Here is a 14,292-nt window from a genome sequence, read left to right on the forward strand (position 1 = left end):
TCTTTTTGTCTCCTTCTTTTCCCTCGTTTCCAGCGGGGGGAACGAGAGATACTCGCATTCCTAAAGCGAGCTGAGTAAACTTTCAAGAAGAAAGTGGCAAGAACTTAATGCGTGGGAGGGAATGCAGCATTATATATATATTTCTGTTTATCTGGTTTTCAGTCATTTATTCAGAATGCACCGTTTGAAATATCCTCTCTCTCTGGATTAGAGGAGGGTGCACTGGCAAAAAAAACCAAAGTGGCAGCTCTGTTGCAACGGATGTTTGGAAACACCTGGAGTTGGGAGAAAATGCGAAACAGAGGCAAACATTATGGTTTGGGGAGTTTATGAGGGGTTTAAGGCTTTTCTGTCTATTTATAACCTGAAGCACATCAGTTTGACAAAAAAAAAACTATTAGATGATTTTAAAGAACACGTTGCCTTTGGATGACTGCAAGGGTTTCCGCAGTTTCTAAATAGGTGTTTATACACCAGGCAGTCCCAAGAAAGTCAAGGGAAAATCATTTAAAATTGTTTCCTGTACAACCTTTTAGTAGTGCTATATCTTAATGTGTCAGACTAATTGGACCCAGGCCACACCCAAAAAATATTCTCAAACTGAAAATTCATATACTGAAAATAAGTCATTTGAGATGTCAGTCCGTTGGCCTACCTACCTCCTCATAAATTAATCTCTCTCTCTCTCTCTCTCTCTCTCTCTCTCTCTCACTCTCTGGACAGGTTTAATTTAGGAAGATTAAAGCCTAGGTTGTGGATCACTATGACAAGCAGATGAGTCTGGGTATCTGGCTAAGCGCTGTTTTGTCCTGAAGCATATTTTCCCAGAGGCTTACTGTCACCTCCAAACCACATGACTTAAATCCTTCGTCTATCTCATCTAACTCCTTTTACTTGGCCCCGACCGTTATGTCACCACCATCTACCAGATGATCAAATCTTCTCCCAGAAGCACCTGATGTGAACTCTGTTTGGACAGCGTTGCAAAACAAAGACCAAAGATCCCGGTGAGGAGAGCTGATGAAAATGTGAAAATAAAATGTCTTAAGGCTTTGCACTGATTTACAAAAGAGGTGGCACGTCATCACAGTGACGGAAGTCACAAACATATCTCACATGTGTCAAGTGTTACTTCTATGTGGGCACGCCTATACATACATACACACACACACACGAATATATATATATATATATATATATATATATATATATATATATACACACACACACACACACACACACACACACACACATACATATATATGTATGCACGCACACACACACACACACACACACACACACACATATATATATATATATATATATATATATATATAGGGTGTAACGGTTCTGAAATCCAGACCAAAACCGCAATACAAACGTCTATGGTCTCGTATCACGCTCCCGGGATACAGAATTGTGATCCCCTGTCCCCTCCACCCCCCCAACCCCAACTCGCTGCCAACTGCTGCAGCCTGTTGAGCTCTCATTACGTTACTAATGTAACAGAACTCTTTTTACATTTCACACTTAACACCATAACACATGTAAATCATGAAATTATTATTCTAAGTTATTATAAGTATTATAATTATAAGTTGTGTCAAGTTGTATATTTTGTGTTAAGAGTATAACGGTACACATATTTGTTATAGGATGTTCAGTTTGGTGCACGTTGTCATCCAAGTGAATATAGTCTAGCTATAACCACGCACGTTACGTGCATAACTTTTTTATGCTATGATGGTCAGTCGACCGAAACGTCAGCGAATAAAGTGATACTTGACAAGATACAGTGTGCCCTCTCTTCTACATTTCTATATGCGGAACTAAAATTAAAAACTCAGTTTCCTCTCTGATTCCATAACGGAGCCATAACTTAGTAACCGAATTAGCACGTGTTCAATGACACAGCATCGTAAGCATGGCGACTGTAAAGCCAGAGCTTCAGGACCGTCCCATATCCTTAAGGTCCTCTGATTGGGAACATTTCGGTTTTCCAGTGAACTACAGTAGCAATGGGCAAAGGCAAGTGGACAAGACGAAGGCAGCATACCAGCATTGTTAAACTGAAATCGGGTGTGTTGCTGGCAGTACATCGAATGTGATCTCATTTGAGACGACATCATCCAAATGTGAATATCGAATATGATTACTCATTTGAGATGGCATTATCCAAATGTAAATATTACCGGTACAAGGAAAAAACAGAGTGGAGAGCAAACTAGAAAGTATGGCCAGTTTGCCATTGTTTACAAGTTTGTGCAAGTAAATCCATATTAAATGAAAGATAGTCTCATGTTTTGCATGTCTTTTCACTGTACTGAAACCATACCAAACCATGAATTCAAAACCGAAGTACGTACCGAACCGTGACTTTGGTATATCGTTACACCCCTAATATATATATATATGTATGTGTGTGTGTGTGTGTGTGTGTGTGTGTATATGTATATATACACACACACACACACACACACATTCTCACATTCTGAAACCACCTGTTTTCGCTTCTTTTATACTGAAACCCTACAAAATAACTATAAACAATTTCTCAGTTTAAAGCCAATTTCTAACTGTTCTAACAATTCTATTTTTAAACATCTTGGATGTGTTTATTTGGGGTCAACTGCATTATCTAACTATACTTTTCACATACAACTATTCTACTACACTTCTCCTGACCCATCAACTTGACCTACATTTTCATGTTCTGGATCAGGAGTTTTCAATCCTCTCACACCGATCTGTCTGCATCTGAGATGTGACCAGACACACAGGAATGTAATACCAACCATTAGAGAGCTACAGCACTGAGACATGAAACCACAGCACTCTGTATGAATTCAGTATTCTCCTTAGCGAGCACACAGAAGACACTGAGGTGCTAAGCTTACTCATGGACGTGAGCCAAGGTGCCGCACACTTACTATGTTCATGAGCGTTAGCAGGTATTTCTCCACATGTTGCCTGCCATGAAACTGCACCACAGAGTAATCCACCCCCAGGAGCACCTCAATGTTGTAGGCACGCTCCGGTGACTGCCTGCGGGCACGTCTGCTCTGGTTCAGGCTCCTCTCCACTCCTTGGTACAAGGTCTCCAGCTCCATCAGCACACCTAGATCAGCACCTAAAAATACACACATACACCCATGAGTAACACTGGTTAAGGCAACCTTCTGCAATGTTTGAGGACTTATCATAGCATTTGGGCCACATCTTCAAATTTCTAGATAAGGTGGAGAGAGGATAGGCCGGGAATTTCAAGATTTAATAACTTTATTTGTCACATACACAGTTATATACAGTTATATATATTTAGCAGACGAGGATGACCAGAAACTTCTGCGTTTTTTCCCGCTTTTGACAGTTATGGTTATCTGAGTAAATATCAAAACTAAATTGATCAATCTCCTGTCACCTGTAGAGCATGGCAATGATTGGAGAATTGCCAGTCAGTGTCTCTGGGCTTGGCTGTGACAGTGGTGGTAAAAGTGTATGGCACTCCAAGTTAGATTTCTCTCCACCCTTACACACACTGGGTAGATTTGCTTGAGTTTCTTTATTGTTGTTCAGCCACCATTTGTGTTTCATTTGGAAACTTTTTTGCATGCTAACTAATTCTTTCTTGTCTTCTATTCTCTCTCACAATCTCACATTGTGCCATGGATACATTTGGATGAGCTGTAATCATGATGACTGGTTCAGTGTACACCTAGTCCTTTTAGTCTTCATTTTACACCCCCCCCCCTAACTAATTAAGTAACAGCTGAAACATAAAACACGTATTGGTGTGGTTGTGTAACCCTCTGCCACTCCCATAACTCCAGTCCTAACAAAGTGATAAATATGTAAGAGTAGTGAATTTAAGGATGAATTTGCCTGTATGATCACCATTTCTCCCCTTGACTGACCACTCTTTTGGGTAAGATAAAGGCATCTCTTTCACACATAGGATATCTAAAGCGTGTTTGAAAGAAGCAAGCAAAACTGCTCCAAGGAAGATCTACCACCCAGTCTCTGTCATCCAATCAGCAAGGGGCATCCTTTTCTGTTCTGATTATATAACGTTTCCAAGGCAACCTGCTCATGGGTAAAACAAAACTCAGTTCATGCTAATATTGGATCTCCTGTCACTTCCTTATTGGAAGGTAATCCTTGTAGTCAGTCTGAAATTTATCATTTTACAATCTGTAGCTTACAAGCTTGGAACAGCAACAAAATGGAATAAGCCAGGGAAAGTGCAGCAAACTAGAATCTACAGTGGAAAGAAAAACATGTTTGTTGGTGTGAGGTTTGTAGATTAGCGAAATTGTTTTACCACCAGGTGCTACCGTATGGGATGTGTACGTCAGCATTTTTTCCTCTGTCTCCGTAAAATTAATGAAAATGTCTTCCTTAACATAATTACAGTTGTTTTACTTCAGCAGAAGGGTTCTCTAGTAATTTTGCAAACAAGGGGGATGGCATTCCCCCTCACCCCCACTACAAATTGTCTACTGTGTATATAGATAGATAGATAGATAGATAGATAGATAGATAGATAGATAGATAGATAGATAGATAGATAGATAGATAGATAGATAGATAGATAGATAGATACACACACACAAACACACACACACACACACACACACACACATATATATATATGTGTGTGTGTGTGTGTGTGTGTGTGTGTGTGTATGTATGTTTGTATGTATGTATGCATTAGGGATGTGCAGAGAGCCCAGTATTTGTATTTGTATCTGAATTTGCTGACGCAGCAAAATTATTTGTATTTGTATTCCAATAAAAAAGGGGAAATAGATGTAACAGCCCTGTTTTTGTTTTTATTACACTTAAAGTGTTATAAATTATTAAAGTGTTAATGTACGTGTTCTTCAATAAACTATTATAATAATTATGAACACTTAAATGTAGTATTGGTTTATGGTTTTCATAAACCCAGCAATAAACATGTATAAAACCCAGCAATAAACATGCATAACCATAAACATCATTGAAAAGAAAATCATTTTAAAACTAAAATTCAGTTCCTAATCCACACTCAAGCCGATAAACTAAACTCTAAACCGATAAATGTCTATGTGACCATTGTGAACATCGCCATCGTTTGACACGCAGGCTGACTGGGAAGTGAACACAGCGTGTAGGTGAACTAACTAGTGACTATACTGCCAGAGCTAGTAGGATAACCTCCGTGGAGCATCTTGTGAAGTTATACTTTAGTATAGGTTTCACGATTAACGAAATAACTCACATCAGCACCACACTATCATAAATATCAGGACTTTGAAAAGATTGTGCAAGACACTGTGTCTATTCCGAAGAAAGGCCCACACGGACTTGGAGGAAATAGCCGCAAGAACAAAGTCGCAATTTTACAAGAAAAAAAATCATAATATTACAAGAATAACGTCGTAATTTTACAAGGAAAAAGTCATAATATTACAAGAATAAAGTCGTAAGTTTTAGGCTACGTATTATTTTAGAAGGGAAATATCAGGAGAGCAGCCTGTCGCCTGCGTTAAAATGAGGAAAGCGGAGCATCTCGTGAAGTTATACTTTAGTATAGGTTTCACGAATAAGAAAATACAGTGTGGAGCAGAACGGGCGTAACCAGATGAAGGGACAAGGCAGGGTTGACCAGATGAAGGGACAAGGCAGGGTTGACCAGATGAAGGGACAAGGCAGGGTTGACCAGATGAAGGGATAAGGCAGGGTTGACCAGATGAAGGAACAAGGCAGGGTTGAATGAGGCTCTCAACACAGGGGACTGGGGGACCTGCAGCTCTGTTTACCCTCACAGCCTCCGATTAACAACTGTGCATCACTCTAAACACAGAATGGGGCAGTTAACACGTGCACACGCACGGCCTCTTTCTCTCTCCCATTCCCTACACACAGTAACGGAAAACACTGAACAAAGGAAATGCTAAAAACAGTAAAACTACTCGGCCTATGTAGTCTCAAAGTCCGTTAAATAACAGTTATAAATGATTACACAACATCTATACAATGAAATAACCCTAACATTTATCTAGTAACCCTAACCCTAACAGCAATAACGTTGTTTTAAGATACAATGTTATTACATTAACAGTAATGAGAAAACCGTTAAGGACAATGAAAGTATTAATTTCTCTAAAAAGTTCGCTAAACCAAAGTTACAAATGATTATACAATACTTATAAAAGATTATGACATCGTTTTGAGTTTTTTCTGTAATTAACTACATTCTAACATAAATTATTAAGGAGGAAACATTAAAGCGGCTTACAACTCACAGTGTCCACTTTGCAAATGTGGAAACGCTGGAGCACAGGTCGCATAGCAACGATGTGCACCACCAATCATTCACTCACTCACTCACTCACTAGCACCACCAATCAGCGCACCTTTTATGAAAACACCCAAAGTAACTTCTATACATATATGCATATACATAAAATCGGTAAAAAATGTGCATAGTTCTGATGAAATTCACGTCCAGAACTAAAGAAAATAAAAGAACAACGGATTTCACTGCTACATGTGCTTAATCTTTTGGCACATCAGCACCACATTGCGGCAGGCTGCTCTTCTGATCCTCTTCTGCTCATCTGAAATTACGACTTTATTTTCGTAATATTATGACTTCATTCCCATGATATTACGTCCTTATTCTCGAAATGTCCGAGTTTTTTTTCTTCTTCCAAAAAACAAATGATTTTTAAAATATTTGTACAAAATAAATATTTGTAAAAACCCACTATTTGTGCTTTGTCGAATACTGTATTTGGATTCGGCTCCACTCATATATATATATATATATATATACTGTTTTGAGTGACAGTTGTTTAATTTTACACAGTGTTACATAATATTATGTTCACAACACAGATTTCCATTTTTTCTGGCCATTTTTTAATATTCCTCATTATTTTACGTAAGTCTGCCATTCAGTTGAGAAATGACTGGGAAATACAAAGAGGAAGCAGGCATATACATACCTGCCAGAATAAGGGAAACCAACACAACATCCATTCAAAGCGCTGAGCCACTACAAGCTATGAGAGCAGCTTCAGTACACATTGACATACAGTAGATTCTAGAAGTGAAGTGGACATAATGCAATGTCATTCTTTCAAAAGAAATTCCGTCTTTTGGTGTTGTGTGCTCAGTAGATCACTGCCTGAATTGTAAGCACCACTTAACCCCCAAACATATATTTTTAAATGTAATGAGGGGGTTTAAGCACTGCAAGTTGACCGAGGTATTCTTCTACATGAAATTCTCAATGAGCTATTCTTGAAAAAGCTGCCCACTCACATCCTAGACGTACACTGTATTTGCAGTCAACTAACTTAGAGTTGTTTGTCTGTTTTGCCTTGCAGGATCATCAAGGTTGAGGAGTAGGTGCTTTTGGTGATAATCCTAGTTGTTAAAGTGTTTTCCCTCAACCTCCACGTCAGCATCACCTTACCCATTGTTCCTTATGAAACATCTGTTCTCAATACATCGTACCTTGTACTCAAGTAAGTGAGTGTTAACCATATGTTTTCCAACATTTGTCCAGAGTGACAGTAACTGGGCTACATGTGGTAGTGCCACCTTCATATAAAGCCTGCCCTGCTAAAAGCACCTTCACTGAACTGAACAGCCTCTCTCATGTCTCCCAAACATTCACATTCAGGTGGGAGAGCCTTCGTCCTTATCAGGACACAAAGGTACTTTGTCTTTCAACCTTTGTAAATGTCAAGAATGTCTGAGAGCCCATGGAAAGAAGGGAGGGAATGAGAAAAGAATGAGAGAGAGAGAGAGAGAGAGAGAGAGAGAGAGAGAGAGAGAGAAGCTTAATATCATTATTTAGGTCAGATCTTTGTCTAGTGCTGAATATTATTAAACCTGAAAAATGCCCATTAGGGACAATTAGCTTGACTGTTTCTTGCTTTTTCAATAATGACTGGATATTACAGAGCCGGACTGCAGTTTGTGCTCTGTTTGATCTGACCTCAATCTGAGGTGTAAGCCTCTCTGCTTGCTTTCTGGGAATACTGAGAAGACCTTGATGCATTATCCCAAAGCAACAACCCACTCAGGGTGATATATTACAACACAGTGAATCCTACTGAGCAACAAGTGAGAACAGCTGAGATGTCAGGGAATGAGGACCTAACAGTTCTTAATACAAAATAGCATTCTGTGCACTAACCACCTGACTCCAGTTTAAACTATAGTGAGGTTATCATGAAGTCCTCATGAATACTAAATGCTCAGTTTATTCTTTTGTATTTAGCATGTAAAATAAATATATGATATTAAAGATGTATCACAAATACTAAATACTTCGCAACGAACAAAATAGCTTTGGTGTATTTGTAACAGTAGGTGTACAATACATGAGATTACACTGTAATGCTGTTAAATGAGCACATAAAAACTATGTGCAATGGGTAGGTGATCTTCAACTGACACATAATTGTTGAGACCCTTTAAGAAAATTTCATATCATTTCACATTAGTGTTTAAATTAACTGAAATTCCATAGCAATAACACATCCACTGATCCAGAAATTCTGTGCACATGTTCTGCATAACTTATATAAACTTAACTTCTCAAAAAGTATTTACAACAAAAAGCAAAAATAAAATCTATGTGAGTCTATTTGGGGAGCTTCAATAACTAGAGTGTATGGAAATACTCACTATTTCGAGTTAGAATAATAATAGTGTAGTTGGCTTGATTCCACAGTGCGGACCACACATGACTCTAGACCTATTTGCTTACATGCAGCCACACAGCCACAGGCAGGATATAACTGTCTGTCCCATCTGATAGCTTTATGGGTCTGGGTTGTCATGACAATGAGTAGTAACACACCTTTATGTGTTAGGTCACACCCACTCCTCCCCTCTCAAAGAAACACACACACACACACACACACATACACACACTCTGAAATCATTTAGTTATTCAGCTGTTTCACAAAACTCTCAGTTGACGAACATTGAATGGATTGTGTCATTCAGGTCAGAGCTGCTTGAATCAACAAACAAATCAGCACAAAACCTCAACATGTTTCTCCAAGGGAAGAATTTGCCCTTATTGACCCACAGTTAACCCCACACCACTTGACCTGTGATGGCACGTGAGGCCTGTGCAGGTGGACTTTATGACCCTGTGTGAAAGAAGGTGTATGCTGTAAATTCCCCTGTGCATGTCTTAGCCCAAGAATACCCCCCCCCCCTACACACACACACACACATACACATACACAACACCACCACCACCACCCAAAAAAGATGTGTAATCATGAGAAATCCACAGTCAAGTCCTATAACATCATACAGGCTGAACAATTGATACTATTCATCTAATACAGAATAGTACATTTATTGAATAATATTTAAAATTAGTCAATGTCATCAAGATATAATGAAGTAGACACAGAGTGGGACTTTGTGCAGCTTGTGCAGTACATGGAGTAATCCAATGTATGGCAGTGCGATTTAATCTCCATTCAATCTTAATTTTTAAATCTTAATTCATTTTTGATGCCAAACATTTGAAAGCAACCCCTAAGACCATGATACAGACAGTGTAAAAACCTCAGCGACACAATTACAGAGTCATCTCCATTAGATGATATTCATTACAGTGGGAGTGAGTTGTGTACATACGCAGCAGACCTACAAATCAATTGCCTCATTCTCTCAGGAAAGAGCATTATAACCTTTGGGAAATCTCATCCTGCCATCCATATTTTCTAATTGCTAGCTCTCATCTAACGCTCCCTCATTGTCTCTTAATGTTTAATGCCATGTTACAGAGGCAAGGATCAAATTAGAGCCTGTAGGAGCAGGTCAAACAGAGCTGGAAATGCTCTCAGTGCGTAAATCATTTTAAACCGTAATCAAGTATGCCATTTGATTAAGAATAATATCTAGGACCAGATTCTGCAAACACCCTAAAGGGGAAAATGAAGAAATAGTTCTAATTCTAATTATGTATGACGATAATGGCACCTTACTGTTTAAACTACATCAAGATCATTGTAACTCCACTTTAGTCTGAGAGTCAAAGTAAGATATTTGACCTTCACTTTAGCAAGGAATTCAAAATTGTGGCATGACGTACCGCAGCTGATATGACAAGGACGAAAACCTCAGTGATAAAAGACAATTTTAGGCATGCTGTGCTGGGTCCGAAGTGACCTAAGCAATTAAGAAACAGAGACTATCCTACTGATTTGCCACATGTAATGAGATTGCAGATTACTGGTCACTGACTAACTCAGATTTTAAAATGAAAAGAAGTGAGCACAATAACAAACAAAAAGCCAAGCTCCATCATATCAAGACATGCAGCCCTTTCTCTCTCTCTCTCTCTCTCTCTCTTTCTCTCTCTCTCTCTCTCTCTCTCTCTCTCTCTCTCTCGCTCTCTCTCCATTTTGATTTTGGAGGACTCTATAGGGGAGGGATTTCATAAGAGCACTCTTATGAAATAAAATCATGAAAAAAAAAAAGACTTTTTAGCTTTTTTTTTTCACTTGGCTGCCAACACTCCCAAAGACAAACACTGTTCCACCCCCTCAGAGAAACACAGAGAGAGAGAGAGAGAGAGAGAGAGAGAGAGAGAGAGAGAGGGAGGATGTAAGAAGAATTCCCTCCAGTGTCTCTTTACCAGACACTACACTTGGTCTCTCTCTCTCACAGGTCAGCATCAAATTCTTCAATCCCCCCTTCCCGTCTGCCTATGGACACAGCAAGAGAGAAAGAGAAAAGAAACAGAGAAGGAGAATGAGAGAGAACAAAGGATGTCAGGTAGAGGAGTGGGGAAGAATATTGAATATTGAGATATCATGTGTTAGAATTTCCTGATGAAGCATACATCTGTGGGTGTCCAGTGGGTACAGTGCACTCATAGCGGAACACAGCTCAAAACAATCAAATAGGTGGCAACAGGACTGCCGAGACACATTTAAAACCATAATGAGTGTTGGCAAAACCTCTAAAATATGTTTTAAATGTCTTTTCCATTATTATGCGCATAAAATTTCCATATCTTCAGCGATGATCAGGTTTCAGTCTCGTTATAGACTGAAAAGAGTGTCAATAGAAGCCAAGTGAAGATAAGACAGAGCTGGATTCTGTTGTAGTTCATAATACAGTCATGCCATTGCAACAGGTATCAAACGGCATGTATTACACTTAGAAAATCTCGTCATGATGCCGGATAAAATAAAAGAATTCAATAGTGTAACGGGGTAACAGAGAGTGTGTACACACCTTGGGAGAAAGTCTCAACACAGTCTGATTATACGGTTTTACTAACAAAAACATAAAATCCTACCACTCACCTTAATTGGAAAGCCACCTCGTTCACTCTTCAGGGCTTAGACTCAATGAAACCATCATTTAAGTGTAGTCAGTGAATATAGATCTACATGCCTGCCTGTCAGAGTGACCCCTCTCCTTGTCCCTGCCCATGGATGGAGGCATGGGGGAGTAAGGGATTGATTGACCGATCGACCCGATGAAGGAAGCCTTTTTCCTGGGACAGGAGAGCGTGGGGAGCAAGGCTAAGCTCCACCGGCCTCCGTTACAGCTCCAAAGAGCTGAGACAACTGTTCACTCAATTCCTGCCTCTCCTTAATACTCCATCAAGAAGACACAAAACTGCCCCCCCCCCCCCCCCCCAAAAAAATAAGAGTATACAGGAAACTAGAAATATGGAATGTGTCGATCTAACCTTGAATGTGCAGTGACTTCTTTGTGTACCGCTGGAGAAAAGAGAAGTAATGAAATTTAAGTCCCGTACCAATATTACTGTATTACATTAGTAATCATTTAGCTACAGTTTGGTTATATATGCTCACTTAATTGGAGCCTTAGGGAGAGCGCAATCCTAGATAAGCACTGGTTCACTATGAATTTTGCAGTCTAACTGATAAAAATACATTAATTACAGAGGGGCGAAAAATCAAAAATAAGTATTCCTTTTAAAATATCCAAGTTTTATGATGAATTCATAAATAACTGTTTGTGAATGACAACGAGTTACACATCACAGTAGGTTCACCCAACAAAATGATTTTTCCTCTTCTAACGCAATCTGTTTTTCAAACCACAATTAGATATCTGGGATTTTCTTTTTCTAATTGCACAGTTCCAAGCCATCAAGTGCTGTTAGAGTAAAGCTGTTCTGGTCAAGCTCTTTTATTAAATGAAGGAGTGACATCATTCCTCTCTTCCAGTGACAACTGACTGTGCTTAAATCAAACTAAAGCAGATATGGGCAACTGTAATGCCTGACAAGGTCAGAGACTGATGAGAATAATTGATTGGACCAGAATGCTCCAATTGTGTGCAAATTGTGCATTGTATTTGTTATAAATAAAGGGCAAGTACAGTTATATTGCTAATAATTATGCATTATCACACATGCTGACATATAGGAGCAACAAAGTTTATTAAGTTGAGTATCCTTCATACTGCATTTACTGTCCAGAAGAAGCCATACGCTGATATTAGTTATTTACATTATATGCACGTGTAGAAGATACACAGTGTGCAAGTGTTATATATATGATGCCAAAACACTGGATTCCTGTGATGTTGTTGCAAACAGGCTACATTGCTGTTTATCTTACAAGTCTGTAACAGCAGTGGTTCTCACATCACTGGAGTACTGTTAAAACTTATCTTTCAGCTATGCACACTGACACTGAAGACCGGTTTTCTCTCATAACAAAGACTTCATGATTTTAGACCAAACATTCACTGTGCTTTATCTCTGTGTACGGATAAAAAATACTCGACATCCCATTTTGATCAGAGCACTCCATTTACACAGTCAATCTTTTGCTTTACCATTTCCTTCACAGCGTGTGACTATTTGTAGAGACTGTTTGTAGGATGGTTACAGGTAGCTGTTCAGGCTGTTTGAATAACTTCAATAGATTTTTTTTCTTTTCAATGGAAGTTCTTTTCTTTTTTATTCTCAGCAGTAACATACAGGCTGGATAAAAGATGGCTTAGGGTGGATGTGGGCCTGCGGCTGCCGGTTATCCATCCCTGATCTAAAGCTGTGATCTGTTCGCCCAGCTCCCTGACTGTCCTTTGCAGTACCGTAACCATGATTTGCAGGATGTGGACATGGTTTGTGGATACAGGTGTGTCTGAGGGTCACTGGAGACAGAATAGTGAGTTACGACACACAGCCAAACATCTGTCTCCTGAAAAACCCTGTCACAAGATACCTACCTCATCTCAACAACGTCTCTTTACAGAAAAGACTTATGGCAAAGAGGGGAGAGAGAGAGAGAGAGAGAGAGAGAATAAGGACAGCTGATAGAGAGCACAAGGAGAACATTTGGAGGAATGAAAAAAAAGTGGGGGGAAGACAGCTACAGGAAAAATACAGAGAGAAGGAGAGCTTGTGTGTGAGTGAGTGTAAGTGAGTAAGGAATGACACAGGGATGAGATTGAGAGAGCAATGGGGTTTAAAGTGCAAGAGCGTTGAGAGAGAGAGAGGGAGAGAGAGAGAGAGAGAGAGAGAGAGAGAGAGTGAGAGAGAAAGTAAGACAGAGAGAAAAAGAAGGAGAGAGGAAGGAGAGGAACAGAGAGAAAAAGGAGGGAGCTGAAATGGGGGTGACTATTCTAATGCCACTGGTCGATAATGCAAAGATTCCCTTGGGTCCTCTCTAAATTTGTGCTTGCTTTAAAATCATGCTCGTGCACACACACACACACACACACACACACACACAAACAAAACTTGCAAAGCTGCAAATGCCCTAAGGGTTTTTAAATATAATTTCTGGAGAAGGTTGAATTGATATCAGCAGGCATCAACTTAAGAACGTCACCAAATCATCTTATTAGGGGGATGAGGGATAATATTCAGCTTAGAGCTCACTACTGCACGGACCGCTGCAGCATCGCTGCAATCTGTCAAAGGCCTTGAATTTTCACTCCCCTGCCTCAAGTATGAACGCTATGTGTTATTGCTACCAACAAGATATGGCAGACATATCTCTCTCTCTCTCTCTCTCTCTCTCTTTATTACAACAACTGTACATATTCAATGGATACACACAAGACACAGTCACACAGTTCATCCAATCAAAATCTCAGGCTGTATAAAAAAGCAGATTGACATCAACACCCCTCTATCATGTAAAGAAAGAAAAAGATATAATCTCCCTTTTCTAAAGCACTCCACTGCCTTTTTCCTTCTTTTAGCCTTATTCATGTTTTCTTAACTGCTCCTCTGGTTATCAGAATGCAAAGATGGTAGATTTT

The 14,292-nt window shown here is 39.4% G+C and overlaps 1 protein-coding gene across 1 annotated transcript in view; it reads right to left on the bottom strand.

Annotated features, from left to right (window-relative positions):
- LOC115820316 (A disintegrin and metalloproteinase with thrombospondin motifs 2) overlaps positions 1-14,292 on the bottom strand; it is a 108,381-nt gene that overhangs the window by 24,710 nt on the left and 69,379 nt on the right. The window contains exon 4 of the mRNA XM_030783888.1: positions 2,931-3,130. Within this exon, the coding sequence (XP_030639748.1) occupies positions 2,931-3,130 (200 nt within the window). The remainder of the gene's footprint in view (positions 1-2,930; positions 3,131-14,292) is intronic.

The sequence above is a fragment of the Chanos chanos genome, chromosome 1, assembly GCF_902362185.1.
Source record: "Chanos chanos chromosome 1, fChaCha1.1, whole genome shotgun sequence".
NCBI lineage: Eukaryota > Metazoa > Chordata > Actinopteri > Gonorynchiformes > Chanidae > Chanos > Chanos chanos.